General features: G+C 38.2%; 1 protein-coding gene across 3 annotated transcripts in view; it reads right to left on the bottom strand.

Annotated features, from left to right (window-relative positions):
* Positions 1 to 4,625: 4,625 nt before the first annotated feature.
* Positions 4,626 to 27,802, bottom strand: part of ush1c (Usher syndrome 1C) — a 23,473-nt gene continuing 296 nt past the window's right edge. Inside the window, exons 2-27 of one of the 3 annotated variants that reach the window (XM_077211283.1) lie at positions 25,294 to 25,361; positions 23,919 to 24,062; positions 22,695 to 22,833; positions 22,085 to 22,193; positions 21,807 to 21,831; positions 21,642 to 21,699; positions 20,699 to 20,802; positions 20,459 to 20,543; positions 20,303 to 20,362; positions 20,147 to 20,203; positions 19,616 to 19,758; positions 18,864 to 18,929; positions 18,355 to 18,500; positions 17,831 to 17,880; positions 17,504 to 17,668; positions 17,124 to 17,240; positions 16,390 to 17,022; positions 15,954 to 16,007; positions 15,341 to 15,454; positions 14,429 to 14,491; positions 12,569 to 12,610; positions 12,361 to 12,414; positions 12,168 to 12,267; positions 11,828 to 11,937; positions 10,285 to 10,340; positions 9,854 to 10,106 (exon numbers count right to left, since the gene is read on the bottom strand). In XM_077211283.1, the coding sequence (XP_077067398.1) occupies positions 9,980 to 10,106; positions 10,285 to 10,340; positions 11,828 to 11,937; positions 12,168 to 12,267; positions 12,361 to 12,414; positions 12,569 to 12,610; positions 14,429 to 14,491; positions 15,341 to 15,454; positions 15,954 to 16,007; positions 16,390 to 17,022; positions 17,124 to 17,240; positions 17,504 to 17,668; positions 17,831 to 17,880; positions 18,355 to 18,500; positions 18,864 to 18,929; positions 19,616 to 19,758; positions 20,147 to 20,203; positions 20,303 to 20,362; positions 20,459 to 20,543; positions 20,699 to 20,802; positions 21,642 to 21,699; positions 21,807 to 21,831; positions 22,085 to 22,193; positions 22,695 to 22,833; positions 23,919 to 24,062; positions 25,294 to 25,361 (2,889 nt within the window). In that variant the 3' untranslated portion in view covers positions 9,854 to 9,979. Of the gene's footprint in view, positions 4,913 to 9,853; positions 10,107 to 10,284; positions 10,341 to 11,827; positions 11,938 to 12,167; positions 12,268 to 12,360; positions 12,415 to 12,568; positions 12,611 to 14,428; positions 14,492 to 15,340; positions 15,455 to 15,953; positions 16,008 to 16,389; positions 17,023 to 17,123; positions 17,241 to 17,503; positions 17,669 to 17,830; positions 17,881 to 18,064; positions 18,097 to 18,354; positions 18,501 to 18,863; positions 18,930 to 19,615; positions 19,759 to 20,146; positions 20,204 to 20,302; positions 20,363 to 20,458; positions 20,544 to 20,698; positions 20,803 to 21,641; positions 21,700 to 21,806; positions 21,832 to 22,084; positions 22,194 to 22,694; positions 22,834 to 23,918; positions 24,063 to 25,293; positions 25,362 to 27,802 lie in introns of those variants that run through there. The other 2 variants (XM_077211282.1, XM_077211285.1) reach the window with 2 other exon arrangements.

The raw sequence follows: 27,802 nt of genomic DNA, 5'->3' as shown, positions 1-27,802 counted from the left end.
ACTCGATAGGCTTGCTGCTGTTGCCGCAGGGCAGCCAATAGGCGCGCGAGCCGTTTTGCCTATGTCTGCACGCTGCCGCACAGCGTTTTACATTAATCAAAATTAAAGGATAATTTTTGGCTTCAATATCTCGTGGAAAAGAGGTTTTCCCCATTGCGTAAGATATTACGCAGTACTCGTTCCCTCTCTAGAGAGAACCAAGGTTACGTTAGTAACCGTGTACGTTATCTTTGAAACTCGAAAAAGATGAATGAAGCAAAAAAGCGGTCGGGGGCTAAAAATAGAAAAAGAAGGAGGTTAAAGGAGATGGCATGTCAAGGGAAGGGATGCGACAGCAGCTAAATAAGTGGATGGTAAAATGCAACAGGTATGTGATGTTTGTGCTTGGAGGAGGCTTGCAAATATTCATGTTAACAGACTAACGTTTGCTAACTCTGGGAATGTAGCAGCCAGAGCTAGCTAGTTTAGAATATGCAAAACCGAGGTTGCTGAGCTGAAAACTAAAAAATATGCGGTAGCATGTACAATAAATGACAAGAATCTTGAAAACAACTAATGCAATATATCTGGTTTACCATGGAATTATTTAGAAAATAACTACTGGTAAATATAAGGTAGCATGCTCAATAAATGACTAGAAGCTGGAAAACATGACTTATGCAATAAGGCTGGTATATCATGGAAACAAATAGATTTTGTTTTACCATTCATGTATGTTCATGTTAGCTGTGCTATCAGACATACAAGCTATAGTTACATCTGCTGGGTGACATGGAAGCTGTATTTAGGGTCACATCTCTCTCTCTCTTTAAAGATCTGTGCTATATAATATGTATGATCAAGTGGCAAACAGCAACGAGGCTTTTGTTGACCACTTGGACAAAATCTGTTTCTGTTTTTTTTTTGTTCACTGACATAATTTATGTCATCATTGTTGTCATTGTCAAATGTACAGGGATTTGCAAAGAAAAAATAACATTTTCTGGGATAAGGAAGATTTGATGGATGATCATTTTGATACAAATGACAGCTACACACAATATGATTATATATATATATATATATATATATATATATATATATATATATATATATATATATATATATATATATATATATATATACAGGTCCTTCTCAAAAAATTAGCATAATGTGATAAAGTTCATTATTTTCCATAATGTAATGATAAAAATTAAACTTTCATATATTTTAGAATCATTGCACACCAACTGAAATATTTCAGGTCTTTTATTGTTTTAATACTGATGATTTTGGCATACAGCTCATGAAAACCCAAAATTCCTATCTCAAAAAATTAGCATATTTCATCCGACCAATAAAAGAAGTGTTTTTAATACAAAAAAAGTCAACCTTCAAATAATTATGTTCAGTTATGCACTCAATACTTGGTCGGGAATCCTTTTGCAGAAATGACTGCTTCAATGTGGCGTGACATGGTGGCAATCAGCCTGTGGCACTGCTGAGGTGTTATGGAGGCCCAGGATGCTTCGATAGCAGCCTTAAGCTCATCCAGAGTGTTGGGTCTTGCATCTCTCAACTTTCTCTTCACAATATCCCACAGATTCTCTATGGGGTTCAGGTCAGGAGAGTTGGCAGGCCAATTGAGCACAGTAATACCATGGTCAGTAAACCATTTACCAGTGGTTTTGGCACTGTGAGCAGGTGCCAGGTCGTGCTGAAAAATGAAATCAGATGGAAGCATGAAGTGCTCCATAATCTCCCGATAGCTAGCTGCATTGACCCTGCCCTTGATAAAACACAGTGGACCAAGACCAGCAGCTGACATGGCACCCCAGACCATCACTGACTGTGGGTACTTGACACTGGACTTCAGGCATTTTGGCATTTCCTTCTCCCCAGTCTTCCTGCAGACTCTGGCACCTTGATGCAAAATTTGCTTTCATCCGAAAAAAGTACTTTGGACCACTGAGCAACAGTCCAGTGCTGCTTCTCTGTAGCCCAGGTCAGGCGCTTCTGCCGCTGTTTCTGGTTCAAAAAACCTGGGGAATGCGGCACCTGTAACCCATTTCCTGCACACGCCTGTGCACGGTGGCTCTGGATGTTTCTACTCCAGACTCAGTCCACTGCTTCCGCAGGTCCCCGAAGGTCTGGAATCGATCCTTCTCCACAATCTTCCTCAGGGTTCGGTCGCCTCTTCTCGTTGTGCAGCGTTTTTTGCCACACTTTTTCCTTCCCACAGACTTCCCACTGAGGTGCCTTGATACAGCACTCTGGGAACAGCCTATTTGTTCAGAAATTTCTTTCTGTGTCTTATCCTCTCGCTTGAGGGTGTCAATGATGGCCTTCTGGACAGCAGTCAGGTCGGCAGTCTTACCCATGATTGCGGTTTTGAGTAATGAAACAGGCTGGGAGTTTTAAAAGCCTCAGGAATCTTTTGCAGGTGTTTAGAGTTAATTAGTTGATTCAGATGATTAGGTTAATAGCTCGTTTAGAGACCCTTTTCATGATATGCTAATTTTTTGAGATAGGAATTTAGGGTTTTCATGAGCTGTATGCCAAAATCATCAGTATTAAAACAATAAAAGACCTGAAATATTTCAGTTGGTGTGCAATGAATCTAAAATATATGAAAGTTTAATTTTTATCATTACATTATGGAAAATAATGAACTTTATCACAATATGCTATTTTTTTGAGAAGGATCTGTATATATATATATATATATATATATATATATATATATATATATATATATATATATATGTATATATATATATGTGTGTGTGTGTGTGTGTGTGTGTGTATGTGTATATGTGTATGTTTGTAACTGTGTATTCTGAAACTTTTTATTATTTGTTAACATTGTTAATATATATATATATATATATATATATATATATATATATATATGTGTGTGTGTGTGTGTGTGTGTATTGGGGGGGCGCCAAAATTGTTGCTGCAAACCCCTCTAACACTGGGTAGTTGCGCCCCTGACCACACACTAAGCACCCAGGACGCTTGCAATGTTTTCAGTAATGGATCGATGAACTTCATCTACACAGCCGCTCTGAGAGTCACTTTAGCAGCATTTTAGCTTGATTTGAGAAAAACTATAGTCATATCAAAAAAATATATTAAAAACGACAGAGACTCAAAGGTCTAGCACATGGCAACCTATAAAAATAAAAGGTTGGTTTAACCTTTGAAGCAAGTTTTGCTTAAATCATTAGGCCTACATTTTATATAATTGGTAATTAAAATTTAAACCATTAAAAAAAACTATTTTATAGAGCCCTTAAATGTAATTTATTTAAAAATGTAAATAAAGTATTGTTAAATTATATATGTTTCATGATTTCAATTAATTACACGTTTTTGATTACAAAATGTTATTTAACCATTAAAATGGGAGTCCAGAAAAATGAAAACAAAATAAAACTGAATTTGGAATGTGGGAAAAAATAAAACGGATTTCATAGGGCCCTACAAACCAGCTTTTTGGTGCATTACCACCACCTTCTGCTCCGTATGGTGTGACATCACGTACCAGTATCAATCCTTGGGCTGACACGTGAGAAATGGAAAAAGATGCACACATTCTTGACACCTGGTTTTGTTATAGTTTTATATAGTTATATGGTTTTATATAGTTATGTTTTTTTGTTTTTTTTTGCCAAATTGGTTTGGAACAGTTGTTGAATAAACAATTGAACTGACAAATTATGCCTGCCTATATGTTTGATTGACAATTTTATTGATCACTGAGATAGCATTGACTTGGAATTAAGGTGGTTCAATATAAAAATTAAATTTGAAAAAGTAGCTTTAGATGTAGTAAACTACTTTTGCCATATTGCTGTAGCTTAGCTTGCTACATTTCCCAGGGGTGTAGCTTCAGTGTAGTTAAGCTACATTTAATGTAGAGTAACTGCTAGCTTAGCTCACGACATTTTCTAAGTAGCTTGCCCAACACTGCATTTATGTTACATCAGTCATTCACGTTAGAGCTCGGCTAATATGCACCGTTATTGAGTTCCCGCATGTGCACTGCAATAAATTAGAAATATACACATTGGTTTGTTGATGGACATACACTTGTTAATACTGATGGTGAGGAATTACAGTTGCTGAATCTCATAATGTGCCTCAAGCTGAGTAGCGTTTCACTGAGAAACGTCCCGCTCAAGTTGTCCTTGCGATGGAGGTTTGGGTTTGAATACCGAGTTCTTCTGATGTTTCATCATCGGACTCACGCTCAGATTGATATGGTAATATCGACATCATCGTCCGTTACTGTCTTTAGTTTACAGTGTGTACAATCACTGAGCTTTAGGAAGCCTCCAGATGGAGCTGAAATGCAGTTATGGTAATGGCAGTGTTTGTTTTTAACTCACAATGTAAGCGGTAGACCAATCACAACAGACTGGGCCATGGGGCCAGTCAGAGCAGAGTAGCTTGTGGAAAGGAGGGATTTAGAGAGACTGATTAATCAGAATCAGTTGAGAATCATTGAAAAATGTGGTTATGTGCAATGTATATTATGAGAAAATGAAACCTTTTTGACCTTTGATTCTTGTAAACCTGTTGGAGGAGACCTACAAAACAAAATTAGGAGACTTAAAAAATTTACAAAATTAGGAGACTTTAGCATAATGGGCGCACTTTAATTTGCGAATGATCAGAAGTCATACAAACATTACACAGAAATACCTTTTTTGCTAATGCATATTTATTGTTTTGCATTCAACAACAAAATAATGCCCAAACAATAAATTATGAATTTATAAAGCAGATGTTTGATTTAAAAAATCATGTTAATAATTGTATTTGCTTCTCTTACAACATATATACTAAATTACGTGCTTGCTGCAAAACTACTAAGGAATGGCTCTCGTTCGATTCCTCCTGTGGTCCGTCTTAAAAGAACGTCCTGTAATAAGAGTGACAGAAAATATAAAAATAAGATTAGTCTGATAGATATTTAAAAGAGGGTTCCCTTTCGAGAGAACATCGGCGCTGTGTCATGGTGTTGACGCAATGGGAATGCCTTCAAAGTGAGTCAATATGTAGTACAGGCCAAAACATTGGCCTAGGACAAAATCAGGAGAGGCAACTCAGTGCATAATCAATTCTATAAATAACACCTGCACAAGCAAAAAACATTTGTCTGTCTGTCTTTAGAACAGGAGTTGAAAAAAAACTGATGAAGTTTAGGAGATGTGTTTCGCTGTGCCCCCGCTACATTCTTGGGGACTATGGACAGAAGCTTTGTATTCTTTGTTTGGGAGCGGAGCATGGTCGATGAACTCCCGGGGGAGCTGATTATGTGCAATGTGAGGATTTTTAATATGAGAAAGCACAGGTCCTTCATAGGGCTCTTTGATGATCATTCTCATGGGTGGGGTCCTGTGGCTGCTGAGGCATCGAGTCGACTTTTCTCATGGGGTTCTCAGATGGAGCTCTTAGACAAGCCTGAGACAGGCACCGCCCTTTCTCTCGCTCTATCGACGGACTCTGAGGGTCCCGTTCTGGATATGGAAGCTCGCTCTGCGATTTCTTCCTTTCCAAATGAGGACCCGCTCTCTTGGGGGTCCATCTTTGAGGAGTTGGACATTGAGGGCGGTTATGTGTAGAGTGCAACTGGCGGGTAGTCTCTATTGTCCACTAGATGATATAAGGAGCTGCTACAGGTCGTCACTTGTCTGGTGGCTAAATTAAATCTCAAGCGGCCAGACAAAAAAAGGGAAGTTCCCTGTAGTAAGCTGGTTGAGCGGTAATCCATCCAAGCTAACCAAATGTAACCTTTCCTTCTTTACCGATCTTCATTCTGAAATCTCTAAGTTATGGAAAGCCCAATATTCCTTGTGTGTTCGTAACCCAGCAACGTTGGAGTCATTGCCTAGGGTAGAAGAGATGCTTGCGGGCTATCTCTCTAACGCTTTGACTTCGGCTTTCATCAATAAAGAGACCAGCCTTGCCCAAAAAGACCCTGCAGGATCACATGTTCTTTGTGGATTATGAGGCAGCAGGTCAGGCTGGTCAGTCTCTGCACACCATGGCACTGTTACAGGCTTATCAGGCTGACCTGCTTAAAGAACTCAACACCGGCAAGAGCCTTGGACCTGAAGCAGTGAAGAACCCCGCAGGGCCACAGATTTGTCTCTCCATGTCACTAAGTAGACTGCCCGTGCTATCGGCTGCTGTTAAATGGCTGCTGTGGTTGCTATAGAGAGAGATCTGTGGCTCAACCTTTCAACAATCAACGAAAAAGAAAAATCGTTTCTGTACCTGTTGGGTACTTTGAACAATAGAAAATGGTTACAGGATCCAGTTCAAGTATCATCCTCCGTCTTTCAACGGCATGCTTCTTACAACAGTGAAGCCAGAACAAGGTCCGTTTCTTCCACAGAAGTTAAGAGTCCCTTCTAGATCGTGTTCCCCTATCAGAAAGGGACTCTGGTTTTTACAGTCAATACTTCCTCGTTCTCTAAGAAAGATGGGGGTTGCGTCCCATTTTAGATCTTCATCTCTTGAAACTTATTCTGCAGATCTACAGATTCAAGATGTTAAACTTGTGTCTCAAATCCAATCTGAGAATTGGTTTGTCACGATAGATCTAAAAGATGCATATTTTCACATAGATATTTTACCCACTCATAGGAAGTTCCTGAGGTTCGCTTTGGAGGGAAGCGTACCAATATTGGGTTGTTCTGTTCGGCCTAGCCTTGTCTCCTCGAACTTTCACCAAATGCATGGATGCAGCTCTGGCTCCTCTGCGACTCCTGGGCATATGGGTGCTAAACTACATTGACGACTGGTTCATTTTAGCCAGATCGAGAGAGTTGGCATTTTGACATTGAGGTGTCGTTCTTGCTTATAATGAGAATTTAGGTTTGAGACTAAATCTAAAGAAGAGCAATCTGTCACGATGCCAGAGAACTACGTTTATCAGAGTGGTTTGGGATTCTACCATGATGCAGGCACAATTTTCCTGGCTCGGGTGAATTCTATTCACACCATGGTAGGCAGTCTGAGGTAAGGCCAAGAGCTTTCCGTCAGTCAATGCTATGTTCTGATGGGTCTTATGGCTGCAGGCGCCAGCGTAAGTCCGTTGGACTTACTGCACATGAAACACTTCCAGTGGTGGTTCATCCCTTATTAAAACCCATGTTTATGGCAAGGGTCATGCGCTAAGAGCTTCATGCCCTTTCTTTTGGGAGGAGTAGGAGCATGTTACCAGTGCAAAATGATTACAATGGACGCCTCTCTTACGGTCTGGGGAGCGGTCATGGAAGGCCGTCCAGCTCAGGGTATTGGGGAGGGCCCTCATCTGTCTTGGCACATCAACTGCCTAGAGATTAGGGCTGTGTTCTTAGCACTACAACACTTTCTCAGCAGAGGTCTGTGCCCATCACTGCTCTCTGGTGTATGGGCTGTTGCAGTTATAGAATTGGGGTCTAACGCAGCTGTCCCATTCTTCTACCAGCCACCCTTCGTAGTGCACAAAGGGTAATATGGTTGTGAAATGAATGCGACTTGCTTCACATCACTTTATCATCGGTTGCCTGGCAAGAACAAGGAGTATGAAGTCGATATTGATGTGCCTGCCTGGTGGAACATAAGTAACAGATCTATAGGAAGAGATTGTGCATTCATTATAGCACATTTCACTCTTTCATCTGGCATACTCCAGTGAACTGCGTATAGAGCCAGTTTCAGTATGCTTTATATGTCATATGGACAGGAGGAGGAAAAATGGGCAATCATGCTGCTTGCGCCCCACGTCTCTCTCTGAATCACATTCATATTGGAAATAACATTATGGCACTTGGCAAAGGGAAGGGGAAGTTTAAGCCACCTCCAAGTTGGAGGCTGCATAAGTACATTTCCTTATATGGATGGGCAGTACAGCAAGGAAAGTGAGCTTTCCGCTTTGCGTCTTCATTTGTCACCCCTTAAGTCTATACCTGGAGGTGATAGTGTGGACACATTGGGGGATTACGTTAACACTGTTTCCTAACGGTTTGCGAGGAGTATCGAAACAGAGCATAAAAATTGACTTTATCGCAGTTCGCGACCCACTCTTTGTCATTCGCTGGAACTGTTGTGATGGACATCCATCAGCAGATAAGAGCTACTTGGTAGGGAGTGGTATGAGAGTGCTGTAACTATCTCAGTTAGCCCCTCTGATTCACAGTGGAGGTAATAGTCAGACGGTTGTATGTTGACCCAATTTTGGTTAGTTATGTTCCTTGGTAGAGCAGGCAGTTCAGAGAACGGTGTTCCCTCCTGAGGCCTCTCTTGGTCCTTAGGACGCAATGCATAATACTTACTCTCTCTGGAACTAATAGCTGAGGGTCTGGGTGGCAGTCCTCTAGTCTGCCCTGCCTTATTGGTGGCAGACGCAGTGAGCCTGCAATCTTCCTAGTCAGTTCTACCCCTGGGTCATATATAGCAGGTAATTGGGCTGGTATTGAGCTGCGGACATTGTTTTAGGCTGATAGTTCTTGGTTACTAGGTGTGCGGTATAGCAATCTTTAGTGACAGCTTAGCTCTCTGGTAATTTCACAACACAGTGAGCAGGCATTTGGGGAGTATGTCATAGTGGGTATTTCATTACCGAAGCGTCAATTTCATGACACAGTGTCTCGTTTCCCTTTTGAGGGAACCGGGGTTACCTACCTAATGTTACGTTTTATATCTCACATCCACACGAGGGGTGAAGAAAAAAGGTTGCACTCTTAGCAAGGAAAGGGAATTTTACAGCAAAGACTATATATGCTATATATGAAACTGACATATAAAAATTACAAAGAATTTCACTGCATTGATTCACAGAATGTGCAAAAAGACATGGTGAAAAAAAGTCAAAAGGCAGAATTACTATCTGCTGCATCCAGCGGGACATTACTGGTAGTGCAAATATAAATGCCTTTGTGGCGAAGGGGGTGTGGTAAAGTGAAGTCTGCAGTGGGGGAACGAATGTGGAGAAGATCGGTGATAAGGAAGTCAATTGAATGATGACTAACACCGGTCTTTAATTCTAGAGTTTGGCTCAAAGACGGATCTAAGCGTGCACCTGGGACGGGAGAGAGAGACTTATGCAGCACGGACTATTCTGAAGTGTTTTTGATGTTGCTTGGCTGCCACGAGGAAGGGCCGAGTGGGTCCAGTGCAACCGCCCAGCGTCGCTGAACCAGGCCATCCAGCTGGCTGAAGATCATCTGGTTGCATGCCCCGGGGTCGGGAAGCCCCTCATTATCCTCTCTCTCTCAAACCCCTCTCCCTCTCTTCCTTCTCTCTCTCATCCTGTCCCCTTTCCCAGGTTGTGTCCCTCCAGTGGTTCTACCGCATGAAGGATACCACCGTGCGGTCCACAGGCCAGGGGCACAGATGGCTGTAGCCAACTTCCTCTTTAAAAGTGGGGGGCAGGGCAGATATTTTGGAGTGTTTGTTTTGATGTGCGAGGCAGTGTGCCCGAATCAAGTAATTTTCTTTCTTTTGTTCCTTTATTTGTGATCAAATAAGACTTGGTATGCTCGCCACTCTGGCTTCTATGTCATTTCTATCTTTGAACGGTTTACAGCCTTCAAGTACAAATATTATACCTATCCATACATTTTTGACTCCCTAGTTTGCTCCTAGTGAACCAATGGCAGTATATTTTCGTAATTCCACATGCAGTAGTGCTGTAGACATTTATAGTAACATGCAGTAGCAAAAGGACAGATCAAAGTTGCAATAATCAATGCATGATTCATGACATGTAACAGTCCCTTTGAACAACATCAATCAGAACGACTGCACAGCCTTGTGAACAACAGTTCACAACTATTGTATATTGCATTATTTAATAATCATCACAACAAATCCCCAAATGGAAACATCTGGTTGAGTTGTCAGATTGACAAAGAAAAGAGATTGTCACATGTACATGATGCACACTGCAGAAGGGGATGGGTAGATTTGGTTGGGTTGGGGGGGGGTTACCACTGTTCTATTGGCCGATCAGGTTGGGGGATGGGGGGGTCCTCATCTGAAGGACGTAGCCCTGTCTGTACACAGGGGCACTGCCTTGGAAAACCTTTTTCTTTGCAGTGGGTCTGACTGATGCTGCTTTAGGGCTGAAGACATACAGCAGATGACAGCTTCACCACTGAGAGCCATTTACCCAACTGATTGCTTTTTTCATTGGACACAATTGAAATAGACCACAAAGCATAATACTATAATTGAGTGAATTGAATTTAGAGGGCACTGGAGCTGTCATTGTATTATGAGGAAGAATGCAACTATACGTACACTTCATCTTCATATTCCTTCGGTGGAGACACCGCAATGACCAGGTCAATCCAGTCCTGCACACAAATACACATGAAAATGCCAAGCACAGGCACATGAACAATAGGATGGAAGTCAGATAAATTCTAGCACACAATAAAATGCATTTTATACACAATAAAAGAGATTGTCCACCTACATGTTTAATTTGCATTGATGAAATGAGTTAACTGTGAGTAACATTAGCCTACTTAAATCCCCACTGTCTTGATGTTTGACAAGCACATTGGCACAATTTTATTGATACATTCTGCTTCACTTCTGCTCCAAACCTTCATCTATATTAAATGATGTTTGTTGAAAAAAAATCATTACAGCAACAGACCATGTGCACTTGGGATGTGTCTCCCAGGAAAAATAAGTAAATTAAAAAAAACTTTTACAATAGCATAGGTTGTTGTTTTAACCTACTAATATCTAAAAAATAATGCATAGCTACAGCCATACTATTTCTATAACAAATGTTGAGGGAAATCTATGTATTTTGCAGAATTGGTTTAATGCAGCATTATGTGATGTCAATAATTACTGTAATTGTGCAATAAAACCTTAGAGATTCCACATTGTGCTATTCACATTATTGTACTCTGAAATTATTCATTTCTAGGGTAGCGCTAATAAGATCCAGTTTTGTTGATGACAGTAAAATACATAAATCACTACATTTCAGTTCACCTCTATATTCATCCAGACCAATCTAGGACATTATGTGAATGTTTGTAATGTTGTAAATAGCAGTTATTTCAACATGATGTGAATGCTGAGTATGGTAAGATATAAGTATTGGATTGGAAAGCAATATCGAATTTGTCAAAATATTCACAAACGCAAGAGGGTGGGAAATGTGTTGAATTTGATGAAGGACGGGTGTTCAAATTCTCAGTGACCAAGAGGACCAAGACCCACCTTTTCATGGGGTCTCGGTCCACTTCCAAATAAATTCTGGTGAGGTTCGACTGAAATATGAGTGCAACACAGACCAAAGAAATCTAAACAAACCAAAAACACGTGATGTCACGAGATGTGACCCCAAAAGGACAGAATGCTCAAGCATACCTATTTTTTTCTTGTTATATTCACAATGTTGCGGAGGAATTCCTGTTGCTGTTTTGACTTGTCACAATTTAATAGCTATTCATGAGTTTTCAGCTGGTATAATACCATCATATGTACGCACATTCAGCGAGCACGTTTAGCCCAGCACACAGCATTTTGGATTTTCGGTAAGTTCCGTTTTTTGTGTTTTGTATCTTTAGGTTTGCTCTTAAAAATAACAGTGTGAAAGCTAAGCAAATCAGGACTAAATTAATCATTTCCTTTTTTGATCCAGACCAAAAAACAACAACAAGACAACTGAACTACCAGTGTGAACACCCTGAATATGCGTGAATGCAAACCATTTGGCTCTAATGAGCTGCACTGTCTTCTTCACCCCAAGACAATCTGTTCAGACAGATCAACTGATTTAAAGTAATTGGCTGTTTAATTGTAATGAGGGCCGTACCCCTCCACTGTTCCAGGCCTGAGCCATTGAGGTCTGTCCTTCAGCTAGAGTCACATCCGTGAGGATCTTTCCATTCACAGCCATGATCTCATCTCCGGACACGACCCCACCTGAGATAACATGAACAAAACCATAGAGAATTAACAATAATATATTGAAAACACTAAGCAGGAAATAAAAAAATTAAAAAAAAAATGTTTTATATATTTAAGTCAATATAATCAATATCATCATTATTTTTCAGAGTATGGTTGCTTAGGTGTTTGTTAAAGCCTGAAGTCAAAACAACCAACCCCCAAATCTCTATATCTTGGAAATGTGTTAATTTTGTATGACTTACCATGTTTATCTGCTGCACCTCCCTCGTAGATAGATGACACCACAATCTTTCCCAATGGGGAGTCGATTCCTCCCTCTATGGAAAGATCAAGCTTTCCTTCCTGAAAAATGTGAATAGAATTTTAAAAAATCTCCCAATTCTTAGTTTACATTTTACAGATGTTGCTCATATTTCAGTTTTTTTCCTTAATTACCTTCTTAATTCTCAAAAGTCGCACATCTCTGTCAGCTAGCTGCTCAGCCGTGAACTGTTAAAACATACACAGTTAAAGCTAAGATGGTAAAAGTAATATTCTATAGAGAAACACTCAGGGAGTGTGGCATATCTGAGTTATAATATATAAAAAAAGGGTACAGATACATAAACAGAACTGTTAATGTAAAGGTTTACAGTAGGCCTACCATGGAATATGGATCAAAATCATCCACGTATTTCTGAAATCCCTGCAAAACAAATAGGAAAAACTGACAGTATAGTATAGTCTGTAAAAAATGTGAGGTTCGTTATAAGGACATCATTTAAGCAAAAACAAATTAGTGCTCATTGATTTCCAAGAAAAGACAAATGAACACAATATATCTGGGTAATTGTCATCTCTAATCCAATCAATGGCAGGTTGTGTTTAGTCTTCCAGATCAGTGCCTTAGTAGTTTGGCATGACCACTAAATCAATCTATAAAAAGCATCTGATCTTAAAAAGTGAACTCTGTATTTCTTCATTTAAAGTCATTTAAACACAAAAACAAAAAGCATATTTTGAATATATCTAAAATAGTGTACAATCATATAAGATAACCATATCATTAGTCTAAAAATCAGTTTATTTCTACATGGTTGCTTCATGGTGGCCGCTATTTTGAGATCACATGACCAGCTTAATGCTACTCGCTTTATTTTTGTTACATCCATTTTGCAGGACATTTTCGCTATCAGAGTGAATTATTCATGGCTGAATGTGTATTTATATGATGAAATTGCTTACGTGCAATGCTACATCCAAACCTATAGGTGTCAGTATACATTCCAAGACAATTATCATATCAGCCGGCACTGCAAACAAAATTTTGCTGAGTGCACATTTAAACAAAAATCTGCTGCTTACTTTTCTTATTGTGATCATATTTGTTAATGCATAAAGTTAATGCACTTTCTAAAATATACTACAGTACCGTACTGTATGGTGCACATATTAAAACTGAGAAAGGATGCATTTATTTTGTTGGATCTATTGGTAACTTTCTAGTTGGATAGGGTCAATAGACAATCATCTGCAAATATAGTTACAATATAAAGGGTCCCTAACAACATTAACACACTTAAAACTGAACCAACAAAATGGAAACACAGACCTCTGGTGATGCTCTTCCTCATAAAAAATGAAAACGCACAAAGATATGCCATTCTTTGCATATTCACTCTAATATTATATAAACTTCAGTTTGGTTCTACCATTTGTGCAGTCCAAATGAGATCCACTCAGAGGCTGCTTTCACAGCAAACAAGATGGAGGTATGATTGCATGGAAATATATGGGTGTGACTGGTGTAGTATTCTGAGATATTTGAGTTAATCCAGCAGTTCAGTGTCATGGAAAGGTGAAAATGCAATGTCTTAACTGAAAAAAGTGTAATATTGCAATCATACTTCTGATGTCCTTGAGTATTTTAAGAGATATTCATAACATGCATGTTTAAACTCAAGAAATGCAGTAGACAGAATCAAATCTACACTTCCACAAACAAACCAAAAATCATACCTTAAAGGGGTCATATAATGTATTTTCATATAATTTAATCCACCAAAACAGTGACTTTTTTAAAAGTTTTTTTTTCTTTGCTGCTGTGCCTTTAAGACTTCTATGTAGACACCCCTATACAAATAAACATCAGCACTTTGGTTCAACAATCACACACATATTTTTATTTGGGGGGGGGGGGGGGGGGTTACAGCAAGTATCCATTATGATATGACCCCTTTAATTATTGTCAAGGAAACAACACCAGTTTTAAATCAGCTCAGATGGATACATTGTACCAATATCCTCAGGGAAATATTGTTAGAAATGTAGTATATACTTCACATGCAGATATATACACTCAGACAGCAGAGACTTCACTCACTCAAGGGCCAGAGTGTTTTGAGAGAGAGAGAGAGAGAGAGAGAGAGAGAGAGAGAGAGAGAGAGAGAGAGAGAGAGAGAGAGAGAGAGAGAGAGAGAGAAGGAGGAGGAGGGGTGTAACGCAAAGTAATGATGACAGTTACTTGTTTTTTGCTTGATTTAAAGGACATGTTGTACGTGACCATCCGTTTAAGCATCTCTGGGGGCTGAAACAAACATAATTGTGACTGACTCTTAAAAACACCTCAAAATAACACACATTAAATGCTTGCACCATCTCATTAAGTGCCATATAAGGTTCACCTCAGCATGGCAAATAGACCTATTAACTGTGAATTCAGGCATCTGTGAGATGTACAACGACACTGACTGCATGACTGAACTGATAATCCATTATAAACAGAACACCAGTGATGGTGATGCTACAAGGTACTGGATCATTTGGGAGAAATGACACCTGATTCTTTAGATACGAGGGAACAAGATAGAAGATTAGGCGTATCCATTATAGCAAAAACCTTTCACAATAATGAAGAAAGACTGAATACTAACTCAAGACAGCAAGGTATTGTCTTTTCTTGACCTTCTTGCTACCCTCCAAAAATAACCACAGAATTGGCAAGAACCCATTCACTTAAATGAAGGAGGCACAAGAACAGGGCACAGTGATTAACTTCCTTTGTGATCTGATAAAACAGGACTGAGAGTCTGATGGAGGACAGGGACAGCATGTCTAGGTTTGTCATGTTGATCAATCAAAGACATCTTAGTTCTGATAATCTATCTCATTATGCACGCAAATGAAAGAAGCATCTCTATTTTAACCTCTCCCCTTCTGTCATTCTTTTTCTGCCTTCGTAATCAGTGCAATCAGTAAGAGCTGCATCTACCTGGTCCTCCTTGAGAAAACTCAATAATCAGTCAACTAGCAATTGGTGCAACAATCAAACGTCAAGTCATAAAGATCCAGTAGCTTATGCATGCATCATCAGCACCATCATCCTCCTCCTCCTCATCATCATCGCACATACACACACGGGTTCTCTCTGTCTTACCATAGTCTCAGAGCGGAGCGTGGGTCTGTGTGAGGTCTGACTAGGTAGCATGACAGGTTTGGACATGACAGGGTTCATCTGTCTCCGCTGGTTTGGAGGGCTGGGGGCTATTTGCTATGCAGATGTTAGCAGTAAGGGACACAAACTTAATGTCAGGGCGTGATATACCTTCAAGAGTTATGCAATCCTAATCACACAACACAAAATATTGTAGGAACGTTTCATTAAGGACATATAGACTTTGTCTTTTTAGTAATAATTATGTTTTTGTGAAAGGGCTTTTTAAATTGTGTTACTTCACAAATAAAAAAGAGGTGTGCATATTTATAATACATTGCAAGGAGTTACGGTTTCATGCCCCTTAAATGCCCCTTATATAGGAATTCTGGTAACTATATTTGTTTCGAAATGGTGTTGTTATATTAAGAGCAGGAATCTATTGAAACATCTAAGCACGGAGAACTGTTGGAAAACTATTTCCGCTGAAAAAGAGATGCCGGTTTGCATTAAGCTTGCATTACATTTGTTAGACAAGGGTGGCAAGTCTGATTTGTGCTAAAAATGGAGCGGAAGGTCCAGTTTAGCATGTATCATTTACAAACTAAGGACTCACCAGTGGATTATTAGAGGTGGATATCCTGCTAGCATGAGATGTGTTTCTCATCACCTGGACCACAAGGATAAGGTTTTCAACAGTCCAACAAAAATAGAAATCACAGGTACTGCAGTGTCGTCAAACCAAACAACATGCTTTTCACCCCAAATGATATGTATCCTAACACACATCTTCAATAAGAAATTAAAAGTGGGTATTCACATCTGCAAAACAACAAACTCAAGGCATGCATGTATGTATGACATAATTGGTGGGTAAAAAAAAAAAAAAAACATCGCAGATGCAACACTGGCGCCACTTCAGTGAAGATAGCAATACTATGTGTCATGAAATCAATTTGGAATCAAATTGGAATGAATTGCGATGCAACTAAAAAATTCCCACTCCTATATGACATACATAATCAACTGCTAAAAATGTTAACTATGCTAACCGTCAAGTTGCGGTCAAACTTCGGGCTGGGTGGGCGTGAGAGATCACTGGAGTAGAAGCCCCCTCTCTGCCGGTAACCATTGTCGACAAACCTGGTCCCTTGTTCGGATAAGCTTGGGGAGCGAGGATAGTTGGATGACCCTGCAATGTACTTTTCTTCCATGTGCACGGGTGGAGGAGGTGGCGGCGGAGGAGGCGGTGGTGGTGGAGGAGGAGGTGGGGGTGGGGGGGGAGGTGGCTGAGATGAGGACAGACCCCTGGAAGAGAATAGTGGGGAAGAAGGGGGTTGCCGGCTTTGACCTATTGAGGAAGACGGTACCCAAGTGGCTGGTGGGGAAGGTGGGCGTTGGGGGGATGGTCTGGAACTTGGTTGCATTTGATGTTGCGTTCTTGGAGATGGAGGGTGATAGTTGGATGTCTGGTAAAGTCGGGGTGAGGCCGGAGGGCGTGGTAAGGGAGGTGGAGCTTGGTTGGATGTTGGTGGAGTTGGGGCAAGTCTTTTCAAAGGCTGCCTAAGACTTTGGTCAACATCATCTAAGTTTATGTCATCAAGGTCAGTAGTGGCCAATGTCAAGCCTCCAAGGAACCTCCGTCTGGTGGGACCAGTCGATGCCGGAGAACGGGTTGGAGACATCTAAAGGTACACTTTAATTGCTTAAAACTCTGAACTAACAAACTATGGACTAGAAGACCAACACACATTAGGATACTTGAGTAAAACTTGATAGACTTTACCTCTGGGGACTCATTTTCAACTGAGGAGATTTGCTCTAGTCTGGTTTGACAGAGCCTTTCCACCCAATGCTGAACCTTTTCCGACTCTTCCAGATCTTCCCTCTCAGTTTCTGACACCTAGTTGAATTAGTAAAGCCACACCCAAAGATGGAAACTTTGATAAACTAATGAGAATGTGGTGGACTGCCATTGGTAAGGGTACAATAGTGCAGTTACCAGCTAAATTTAATTTAGTCTCTGTTCAAATGTGTACATTTGACCAATCAATGAGAGTGAGAGGGCCAAAGGGCAAGGAGACAGAATTGTTTACACACATTAAACTGGGAGTACAATTTAAGTCAGCAAACCCTACTGTAACCTCACTAGAACAAGTCTGATACCTCTTGCAGAAGTCTGCTGATTTTCATCTGCTTCTCTCGCTCAAGTACTTCTTCCTTCTCCTTGGCAAGTTTCAGCTCAAACTCCATCTCTTTCTTGTTCTTTTTCTCAGCTGGAAGAGTGTCAGTATTGGACATTTTCTTCTTCTTTTTGGTCTCTTTTCCTTTCTAAATATTCAAAGTGATTTGAGAACACCTGGTGGACTTTTCACCAATGTCAACCAAACTATCATGTAAACCATAACTTCAGACATATCTCCAAGATGAACAACATATTCCATAGTTCTAGGACACCAAAACAGCACAACAAGCTTGCAACACACAATGTACCTTTTTGAGTGTAGGCAACTTTCCTTCGTAACGATAAAACCAACCGAACGCTAAGATAGCAAGAATATGATACATTAGTTTCATAGAAAAACTGTGCAGATTCATTCATCCAAAAGCTACCAAAAGATCCAACCAAACAAGAGAAGTATAGCCTACATGCAGTTGAAGTGTCTTAAAAAAGGGGAAGTTAGTCAAAGAATGTTGTCTATAATGCCATATGAATTCTTCACTTACTTCTCCACTCTCTTCTTCATAGGACTCAGCAGCTGATGGAACCAGGAAGTGACAGACACGGCACAACAGAAAGGCAAATAGACAGAAAGACAAAGAGCACACAAAGAGAGATGATGCATCCAACATAAATGCATATCTGTTCATGCAGAGGAGAAAGGAGTAATGGTGCATTATGTGTACCGTTTTAGACATGGTAACATACTTGTTCATCATTAAGAGAATAGTGTAGTTTTACAGAGGGCATTCAAAGTTCATGCACTGGAGAAGTTTTATAAGTGTTGTCAACTTACTGGAGGTTTTGCGTTTGGGTGAAGGTGTGAGGCGGGTGGGTGGTTGGGGCGAGGGAGAAGGGGAGGGGGAATGAGATTTGGATTTTTCCTTGGAGCCCCAATCTTCTTCCCACTCTTTGTGGTGCTTACTTTCCGATGCTTCAATTCTGACACACACGACACATACATTAAATGGACATCTATTCCGACAACCTGCTAAATAATTTCTGAGTTGATATATATTCGTAATCAACATCAAGACAAATGTCAAGAAGTTGACCCCTTCTGCAGTAAACATTACATTTTGTTTGTTACATTTATATGTATCATATATATAATTTGAACACATTTTACTTGACAAAAAAACATTGGTTGTGAAAATTAGAGGTGACTTAGGAGGACATACGGAACAGAATGTACTTCCATCTCTCACAACATTGCTTTCATCAATATCGATTTGCTCTACTCTGACATCTGAGGTCTGTTTTCTTTGAAGATATTTTTGCTTGGCAACATTATACAAGCGCTACCTCTCCATCTCTTTGCGATGGCGTTGTTCTTCCTCTGCAGTCTTTTGTGATATCTCCATCTTTCTCCTGCAAAATATTACACATATAAAACAATAAAATTGATAATAACTCATGCAGATTTAATGCAGGAATTTTAATTATATGTCTTTAAATTAAGGACAATTTTTCAGCAGTGGCAAAGATTAATCAGATTCATTACTGACAACATGAAGAGACAAAAAGAAACAGATAAAGCATGATTATAATGGCAATTAATAAAGAAGTATTTGAGTACAAGTGAATATTCATATTTGTTTTAACCACAAGAGAACAGTACCTAAAATGTTTATAAAAAAAGATACAGTTAAAGAAAAACTGCATAAATGTATTAAAAAGTAGTTATAGTTGCATATAGTTACGCATTTTGCCGTATCGTTAACAGTTGTGTTTTGTCTGTTGTTGTGAATCCTAATTGTTTTACATGAGCATGTGAGGTAATATCAAGGTTTACACATGAAAGTCTGTGATTTTAATCAAAATTTCTGAAAATCTTAATTTTGCTGCAGCAATTTGACACTTATGGTGGTAGAATCTGGGTATTTGGCATGCTGTATGTGGCCTATATAAGTAAATTTATGTCACAAAATTATGTTATCTCAAGTTATAACTTGGAAGAGCCATCCAAATATTATTTTACAGGCGTTTGCATGTAAAACAATACAGTGTGAATAGGTAGTGTAGTGTAGTGTTCAGTTGTGTGTTTTTTCACTGACTGGCGCTCTTTCTCCTGCTGTTCTTTGACGATTTTGTTGGTCTCTAATGCCACCCTCTTCTGATGCATTAGCTCCTGTCTTTCCAGCTCGCGTCGAGCTTCAGCCGCCAGCCGCTCCTCATCCGTCATAAACAGCTCCCTTCCCTGAAACATACAGTAGACAAATCAGCACTTTTGCAGAAATATACACACAAATACAATCCATTATATACTGTACAGGTCGCATACTTGAAGCACAAGATGTTATATGTTACACTCAAGGATGTCAATATTTCACATACATTTACCAACAAAAATAACAGTAAAATAAAATAAGACAAATGCAAAAATAAATAACATAGAGGTTAACAGCATAATACAAAAACAACATCTCTACAATTTATTACCCTTGTCCACCGCTGTCAATTACAACAGCTTTATACTAGGCAAATGGCTTTCTTTTCCACACAGCTGAGAGAGACAGAAGCCTTGCAGCGAGTATTCGAGATGTTCTGATGGCAGAAATGTATTAGTGGTCTTTGAGTGAACTTACAGCTCCAGTCAGGACAGTAATAGTTAGACTCCTGCTGCTCTTTAACACTCGCACTGCCTGAGAACACACACATTATCCGACATGGTTACCAGTTTAAATACGCAGAGAGGTATTTCTTAATTCATAGGTTGACTTTTTCAGCAAGATCCTACTTACCTCTTGATGACTCAGGTTGGTGAATTCCACCCCATTGACCTCCACAATCTGGTCACCAATCTACAAGCCACACAAACACACACGTGTCTTACTGCAGTTGAATCAAACAGCAATGCTCTATTAATGCAGTTTAATCTGAGAATTAAATTAAATGACCTGTAAGCCCACTTCAGAAGAGAGTGAACCCGGCTTCACATTGCTCACATAGATGCCTGGTTTCTGTGTTGGTCCACTCGATATGCTACAACAGAGAGTATTTCTTTGTCACAAGGTGTCGCATTAAATTTATAATAAGTTCATTATAACAATATGCATCAATAAACCTTATTTTCAGTGTAATTCAACTGTGCGCTGTAGTTTATATGTGTGATAGAATGAGTTCAGTTTCTTCCTTACCTGATTCCCATCCCTTTGGTGCCCACCAAACTAAGGAATACTTTTTTTTCCTTGATCTCTTTCCCTCCAATTGAAGTCAAGCCAGCAATACTGGTCTTCCTCTCCTGGTAGGGAACAGTCAGAAAATGTGGCTAAATGAACTTGCTACAACTGGTTTAACCATGTAAAGCCTGGCCTATCAAATCATTTTTCCAAAAAAAAAAATAATAATAATAATAATAATTATAATTATAATAATAATATATGATAATAATAATAATATATAGACAAAACACATCAGGCTTTTATGGGCCATATAGTATGATATAGGAGAATATGAAGCTTATGCTTGAGTATATAAAAACTAATCTGAGCAAAAATATGCTCAGATTTGGTTCTCGTTCTGATATTTATAAGGCCAATTTATAGACAGTTGTCACTCTATATCTCCCAATAATATGTCTTAGCAAGAAGCTATTTAGTTTTATGTTTAAAGCTGTGTAGTTTTTACTGTGGGGGCAAAACATATAATGCAACACAATGATGACTGAGAGACAAACAAATAAACGTTCCTCAAAAGCATCATATTTGATACAATGTACACGATTTTTCTAAAAAATATATGTATGGCTAGTCAAATAAACCTAAGTTGCTTCAGTCCATTAAGTGTTCATCTTGAAATATTACTAAAAACATAAACGTTATGCTTACGTTTACTTTATAAAATGTTACATTTTACAGCAAAAAGACACGTTTACCATGAACTGAAGGGGGACATTTTTAGAATTATACTAAAAGCACCTTTACTTGCTAAAAAACTGAACTATCAATCAAACGACAGAAGGCATATATAAGAATATGAATAACAGGTTTTCAGGAAAGTTTGATTTAGAGGCTTTGGAAATTTGAGTATCAAATATGATACAGCTTTATAGTGTTAAAATATGGAGAAGGAAAATCTTACCCCTGACTCAGACACAAACTGATCCACAAACTGCCACTTCAGAGGGTCATCAGTAGAGCTGATTAGGACAATAATATTATAACAATATTATTATTTAAAAAAAAAGACAAATGAAAATGTTAGCAAAAGTTACTCTAATTAAAGTGATTGATCACACCAAATTACCTCTTGAGAGGAATCATTCCTACATCTGTAATTGGGAATAACAATGGGAATAATCAAAAACACGTCAATAAAAAGTCAATAAATACTATATTTAGCTAGTGGCAATCCCAGTAATGAACTCTTCTGAAGTAAGACACTGTTTCCTGATTAATTGCTCAACTGTTACATCAATCACCATTCAACTGTGAGCAAATCACTGTAACTGACAGCTAAATCAATGTATTAACCCCAGCAAAATAAGATGCCATAAATGTGTTTATAGAAATGAAAAATCTTACGGCGGACTTTCAGAGAGACAGTCTTCTTGGTCTTGATAAGGTTAATAACCTCCTCATGAATGCAGGAGGAGATGGAGTAGCCATTGATGCGCACAATCTCATCGCCAACCTGAAGAAGACACAGCAAACCACATTAATATTACTTTAAAAATGTTAATATAATACATGTAATTATACCAGAATAGTTTCATATTTCAGGTCTCTGTCATATCAAATGTGCACATGGTCTGCATTTGAATGCCATTTTTGTACAGGACAAACATTGATCATGGAGATTATAGTAGAGGACCATAACTGTGTTTGGGAACAAGACAGGAGCACTTTAAGAAGGCTTATTGCTCTCTCTAGTGGAGACAAGGTGCACTGATTATGACGGTTTGGCATGTCTTTTGTACAGCCCATGTATAATACATTCTATTTGACTGTATCTATCTATCTATAAATCTATTTGAAAGTTTTTTGTTGTCAGATATTTAATATAAGGCAAGAAAGTGTCTGCTTAGGGTCCAAATATGTTCAACATGCTCATATATATAAAAGTATGCTGTATAAAAGTTATAAAAGCAGCCACATAGCCAGGCATCATTGAGTATTTTCTGGATTTTCGAACCTGCAGGCCGACATTTCCTGCTTGTCCATCTTTGACTATCTGTGATATGAAGAGCCCAGAGCCGAACTCCAGCCCCCCTCGAACACTCAAACCCAGACCCTCAGGGTGTGTGCGGTCCAGACGGACTTCCTTCAACTTCCTGCTCATAACACAAGTGGACAAAATAGTGGCATCTAAAATCAGTAAAGGTGATATTTAGAGAAATGTATTGTGTTCCACAAATTACAATAATATTATAATTATAAAGGAAAACTTTGTCAAGACAAATTTGAATGACTTGAATTTGAAAGCATTGCCTGAAAATCTTAAAATATTTTTTAAACTATTAGCGGTTTTGGAAATAAATCAATAATCCCTAAAAAGAATTGTAAAAATCCCATCAAAATAAATCCGATACCAAATACCAAAATTACTTAAACCAATATAATATATAAAATATTGTATATTAAGTAATAATAATAATAATAATAATATATGAGTGTATACATCTTTATTAATATTAAGAATTATATTTTATTATTTATTGTGTGTGTGTGTGTGTGTGTGTGTGTGTGTGTGTGTGTGTGTGTATATATATATATAGACACATACACTTTTTGCCAATTTATTTATAACGACAATGCCTATTTTTACTCTCATTACTTGGCAAGTGTTAATTTTAGGCCCTGCACATACAGTAAATATGTGTGTGTGTGTGTGTGTGTGTGTGTGTGTGTGTGTGTGTGTGTGTGTGTGTGTGTGTGTGTGTGTGTGTGTGTGTGTGTGTGTGTGTGTGTGTGTGTGGCTGTTTTTTTAGGGGTTTCAATAAATAAATACAATTCTTTTATTTCCCCCAAAATACCTAAATCAATACCACAATTAAAAGATACATGGTTTTAGGTAAATAATATAATATAATGTAATATAATACTTTTATTATTTTGCTCTGAGAAAGGCACAGCAAGAGGAAACAGAATCCAGTTCATCGTGGTCCTATTAGCGCTGTGCATCAGACACGGTTGAATAAGCTTCTTCTCTCTGCGCTCATAACCACGTCTGACCGAGCATGAGGGAAAACAATGATTCTCTGTCATTCTACCTCCTCCTCTGATTTCCAGTGCACTCATTCTCTCGGTTCTTTATTGCCTTCTCTGTAATTCATGCAGAGAAAGATGTCCATACTGCACAGAAGCATCACACCCTCTTAGGCCTTTTTTAACACGTCATTATTCTCTATATTCTCACCTGGATCTCTTGGGCGTGAGCTGGTCGTACTGCACCTGGTGCTTCAGAGGAATCAGGGGTCTGATGGCATCGAACAGAGGAAGGCGTTTGGGCTCATTTATCACCAGTTTCAGGTCACCGACCAGGACAGGCAGGTCCATGGATCTAAAGGGCAGAGCAGAGCCATTTAAACAGGACCTGATTGAGAACATGCAAACAGGAAAGCTAATTCAGAAAAGCACAAACGGTTTGTGCTCAAGATATGGATTATATATCTTGATGCTCGATCTCTAATATTTAATCAATCTTTTGTATCAAGTCAAATGAGAGGTCAAACATAAAGCGTAAAGCACTTGTTCATGTAGTAAGGTTAGGTTTAAAGTTAATCCGAAACTGCAAAAATAATGACTGTTGTCATACATGTCATACTTTTTTTTATTATTATTAAATGACATTAAATGAAATGCAATTTAAAAATTTTTTTCATTTCAATTAAAATCTTTTACCACCAGTTCCCATTACTGTATTGCAAAATACAGCCTCGTTCCCATTACTCTATCATTAAAGAAAATATATAAATGTAGTTTAATATATCAAATTTAAACTATTTATACATTATGAGAAGCATTTATTATTCTGCCTTTGAAACATTATTTCATAAAATCTTTGTAAAACTGTATGTTTTCCTTTTATATCCTGGCATAGAAACCTACATTAAAAACATTCTGATTTGTTGCTTGTTGAGGAAAACGACACTTTATACCTTCATAAAATCAGCTTATGAATTTAGAGGCAGCTGCTCTATGAATCATTGATATTTCACTCCTGACTCAGATATCAGAGACAAAGGGGCGTCAGAGAATGGCTGCCCTTGAAAGCAGGGAGAACAGTGGAAATGATCTGATCCAAGTTACTTTTCCATCGGATTAAGCCTATTATTTCTGTCCAGCGGAGCAACCAACGTGTTGATTTACACACTAGATCACAAATAAAGACCTAAGGGAATATATTCAGCATTTCCTTTTATTGCACACAGATAAACAGACACCGAATACGTTTGTCCTTTTGAATGTGCAGATTGACAGCACTACTGATGGAAAATTACATTATTTATCAGCATCCAAAACTTTCCAGACGCAATGCTGCAGCAGAGATATTTCTATGCAATTTACATTTACTTTAATAAAGAAAAACACATTTTCATTTTACATTTTCTGTGCAAAATTCACTATGTTGTCAATGCTACGGTATTCTATGCGGTTGCAAGATGGATTGTTCAAATCCCTAACCTTAAATCTGAGCAACAGCAATAACTAGGATTGAACCTGCAACTCTTATGTCAGCACCCAGGGTCCTTTAATATACGCATCCAAAAAATGAGTAGACAAATACTTACTGATGATACATGCGGAGAACATCATAGAGATAGTCCTTCTCTGCTTCATTATCAACTAGCAACTCCACCTGCACAACACAAACACACAAACCTCTGATCAGATCATCATTAATAATCAGAAGATCAATCGCATGCACATCTTTTACCTGGTGGTGGCTAATCTGCTGTAGAAAAGTTTTGAGGAAGCGTTTTGGCCAGTCAATGATGTAACACATCTCTCTCTCTCTGAGTGAGAGACTGAGACGGAAGGTCAGCGAGGAAGAGAGGTCGTGGGAGAGAAAGAGAAAGAGGAGGTGGACGAACTATTGTGTGTCTGTAAGTTAGGCCTCTCTCAGATTGGTTGGGTCTCATGTTGTTAATGCTTGAATGGTTTAGGTGGGCCTTTTTTTTCTGTACTGTGAGTATCATTAGTTCAGATCTGCTCCACTGGACCTGTTAATGTTCCTGGGCTCAGATACAGAGTTTATCATGCTAGCAGTGTCACCTTACATTAGTGTGCTGCTGCGTTATTGTTATCATAGGAATGCTGATGAAGTTGATCTAATGTCAGATCAGCATGTTAAACTTCTTCATTTAAAAAAAAGAAATAAACAAGCAAATGAACGGGTTATTTGAAAGAATGAATGTATGGAACATACAATAAGTGAATGAATGAATAAAGGAGTGAAAAAATAAGTGGGTTTTATAAACGAATGAATGAATGAATGGTCATATGAAAGAATGACTCAATTAAGGAATAAAAAGAGTGAAAAAATGAACAAACAAATAAATAAACAATAAATACATACATAAAATGAGTGAGTGAAATTACTAAATAAATAAATCATATTAAAGAATCACTAAATTAATTGATAAAAGGAGTGAAAAAATTAACAAACAAACAAATAATGTTTACATGAATGAATTGATTAAATGATTAATTAATTCATTAATGGTAATATTAAAGCATGAATACAATGAAAGAATGAAGAAAAAAATCAACAAATAAAATAAATTAATAAAGGGAGTGTGTAAATGACCAAACATAAATAAATATATAGAAACAAACAATAAATAAATAAATAAAATTAGTGAGTGAACTAACTAAATAAATAAATAAAATGGTTGAATGAATGAATGAATGAATGGACGAATTAATGAATGAATGAATGAATGAATGAATGAACGACAAATAAATGGGTGGATGAATAGATAAATAACAAGAACAATACAATTTACATATTCAAATAAGTAAGAAAAAGTGAGTGCAGATAAACAGTTGTAATGTTTTTATTTTAATTTAGCATTAATAAATATTATATATAAGTACATGGTTGTTTTAATCGTTAAATGATATAGCATATTACTCATAGTAAATGAATAGGTAGGTAAACTACATGCACATGGAGAAATAAAAAAAAATATCCACATTGTTCCAAAATCAATATCAGGCCACATGTGATAAAACAGTGACTTTGTGCTCATCGGTTATTGAAGGTGTCATAAACATTGTGACCAGCCCAGATGACAGTCCACCTTTGGACTTTAACATCATAAAAAGCATATCTGTAACTGATTCCAGCTTGGTTTCTTATACAGTTTTTGCGAAGTAATTTGAAGGGAGAAATATAACAGTTTGTCATAGAGGAGAAACCAAAATGAAATGCAAAGCTTTTGTGTAGCTTTCCCACCCCGTCTACAGGCAATTACTGTACAATTAGCTGAACAATAAATGCAGCAATCATTTCCGCCTGATCACACATTTCTGACACTTTAGCTATGCTGTGAAAAACTGTCCATTGTGTGCCTCATCCACCGCACAACAGATGCTACAGTTCTACACTTACACAAACTTCACAGGGGAAGCCTTTGTATGGTGTCTTAAAAAAATAAGCATGAGCATGGAAACAGGTAGCCTATCAGAATAGGTAAATCATAGCAAATTAAAATATTAAAAAGTCTTAACTTTACATTTAGGAGACTAAAGGTAAATAATACCTGTTGTACAACTATTTCTAAAACACATAACACCTGCTATATCACCTGCTCAGCCAATCAGAACGCGTACATCGTTTGACGTCATTGTGAAGCCTACCTTTCTACCTGGAAATTACGCCTTTATCTGCACCTTTGGCTTACGTAAAGCAATAAAATTGGACGAAATAAGTCATTACGTCGAAATTATTAAACAAGTAAAAGGTTTTACATGTTCACTGTAAAAAATAAAAACGTCTAAAACATCACAGAGCTGAAAAACTTGCGTAGTATGCTAGGTGTGGACATAGGTCTTGTGTTTGGACAATTAAAACGATCAAATAACGACGGTTCCTATGGATACAATAATACCTTCCTTGTCCGAAGCTAGGCGAATATTAATTTGACATACTTAAATTACGATGTTTTATCTCGTAAAAAATTAAGTAACCTATGTGTGCTTCTGCGCCATTTCTGGGCACAGTGGGGAGCGACTGCTAAATAACTGGACCACTAATGCTAAACAGTCAACACATATTTTCAGTTAAAAAGTAAC

Source organism: Siphateles boraxobius, unplaced genomic scaffold (genome assembly GCF_051911475.1).
Source record: "Siphateles boraxobius isolate OS27281-9 unplaced genomic scaffold, OSU_SipBor_1 65, whole genome shotgun sequence".
NCBI classification, from domain to species: Eukaryota; Metazoa; Chordata; class Actinopteri; order Cypriniformes; family Leuciscidae; genus Siphateles; species Siphateles boraxobius.
Note: the sequence above shows the minus strand (reverse complement) of the source record. Positions and strands in the feature narration are given on the sequence as shown.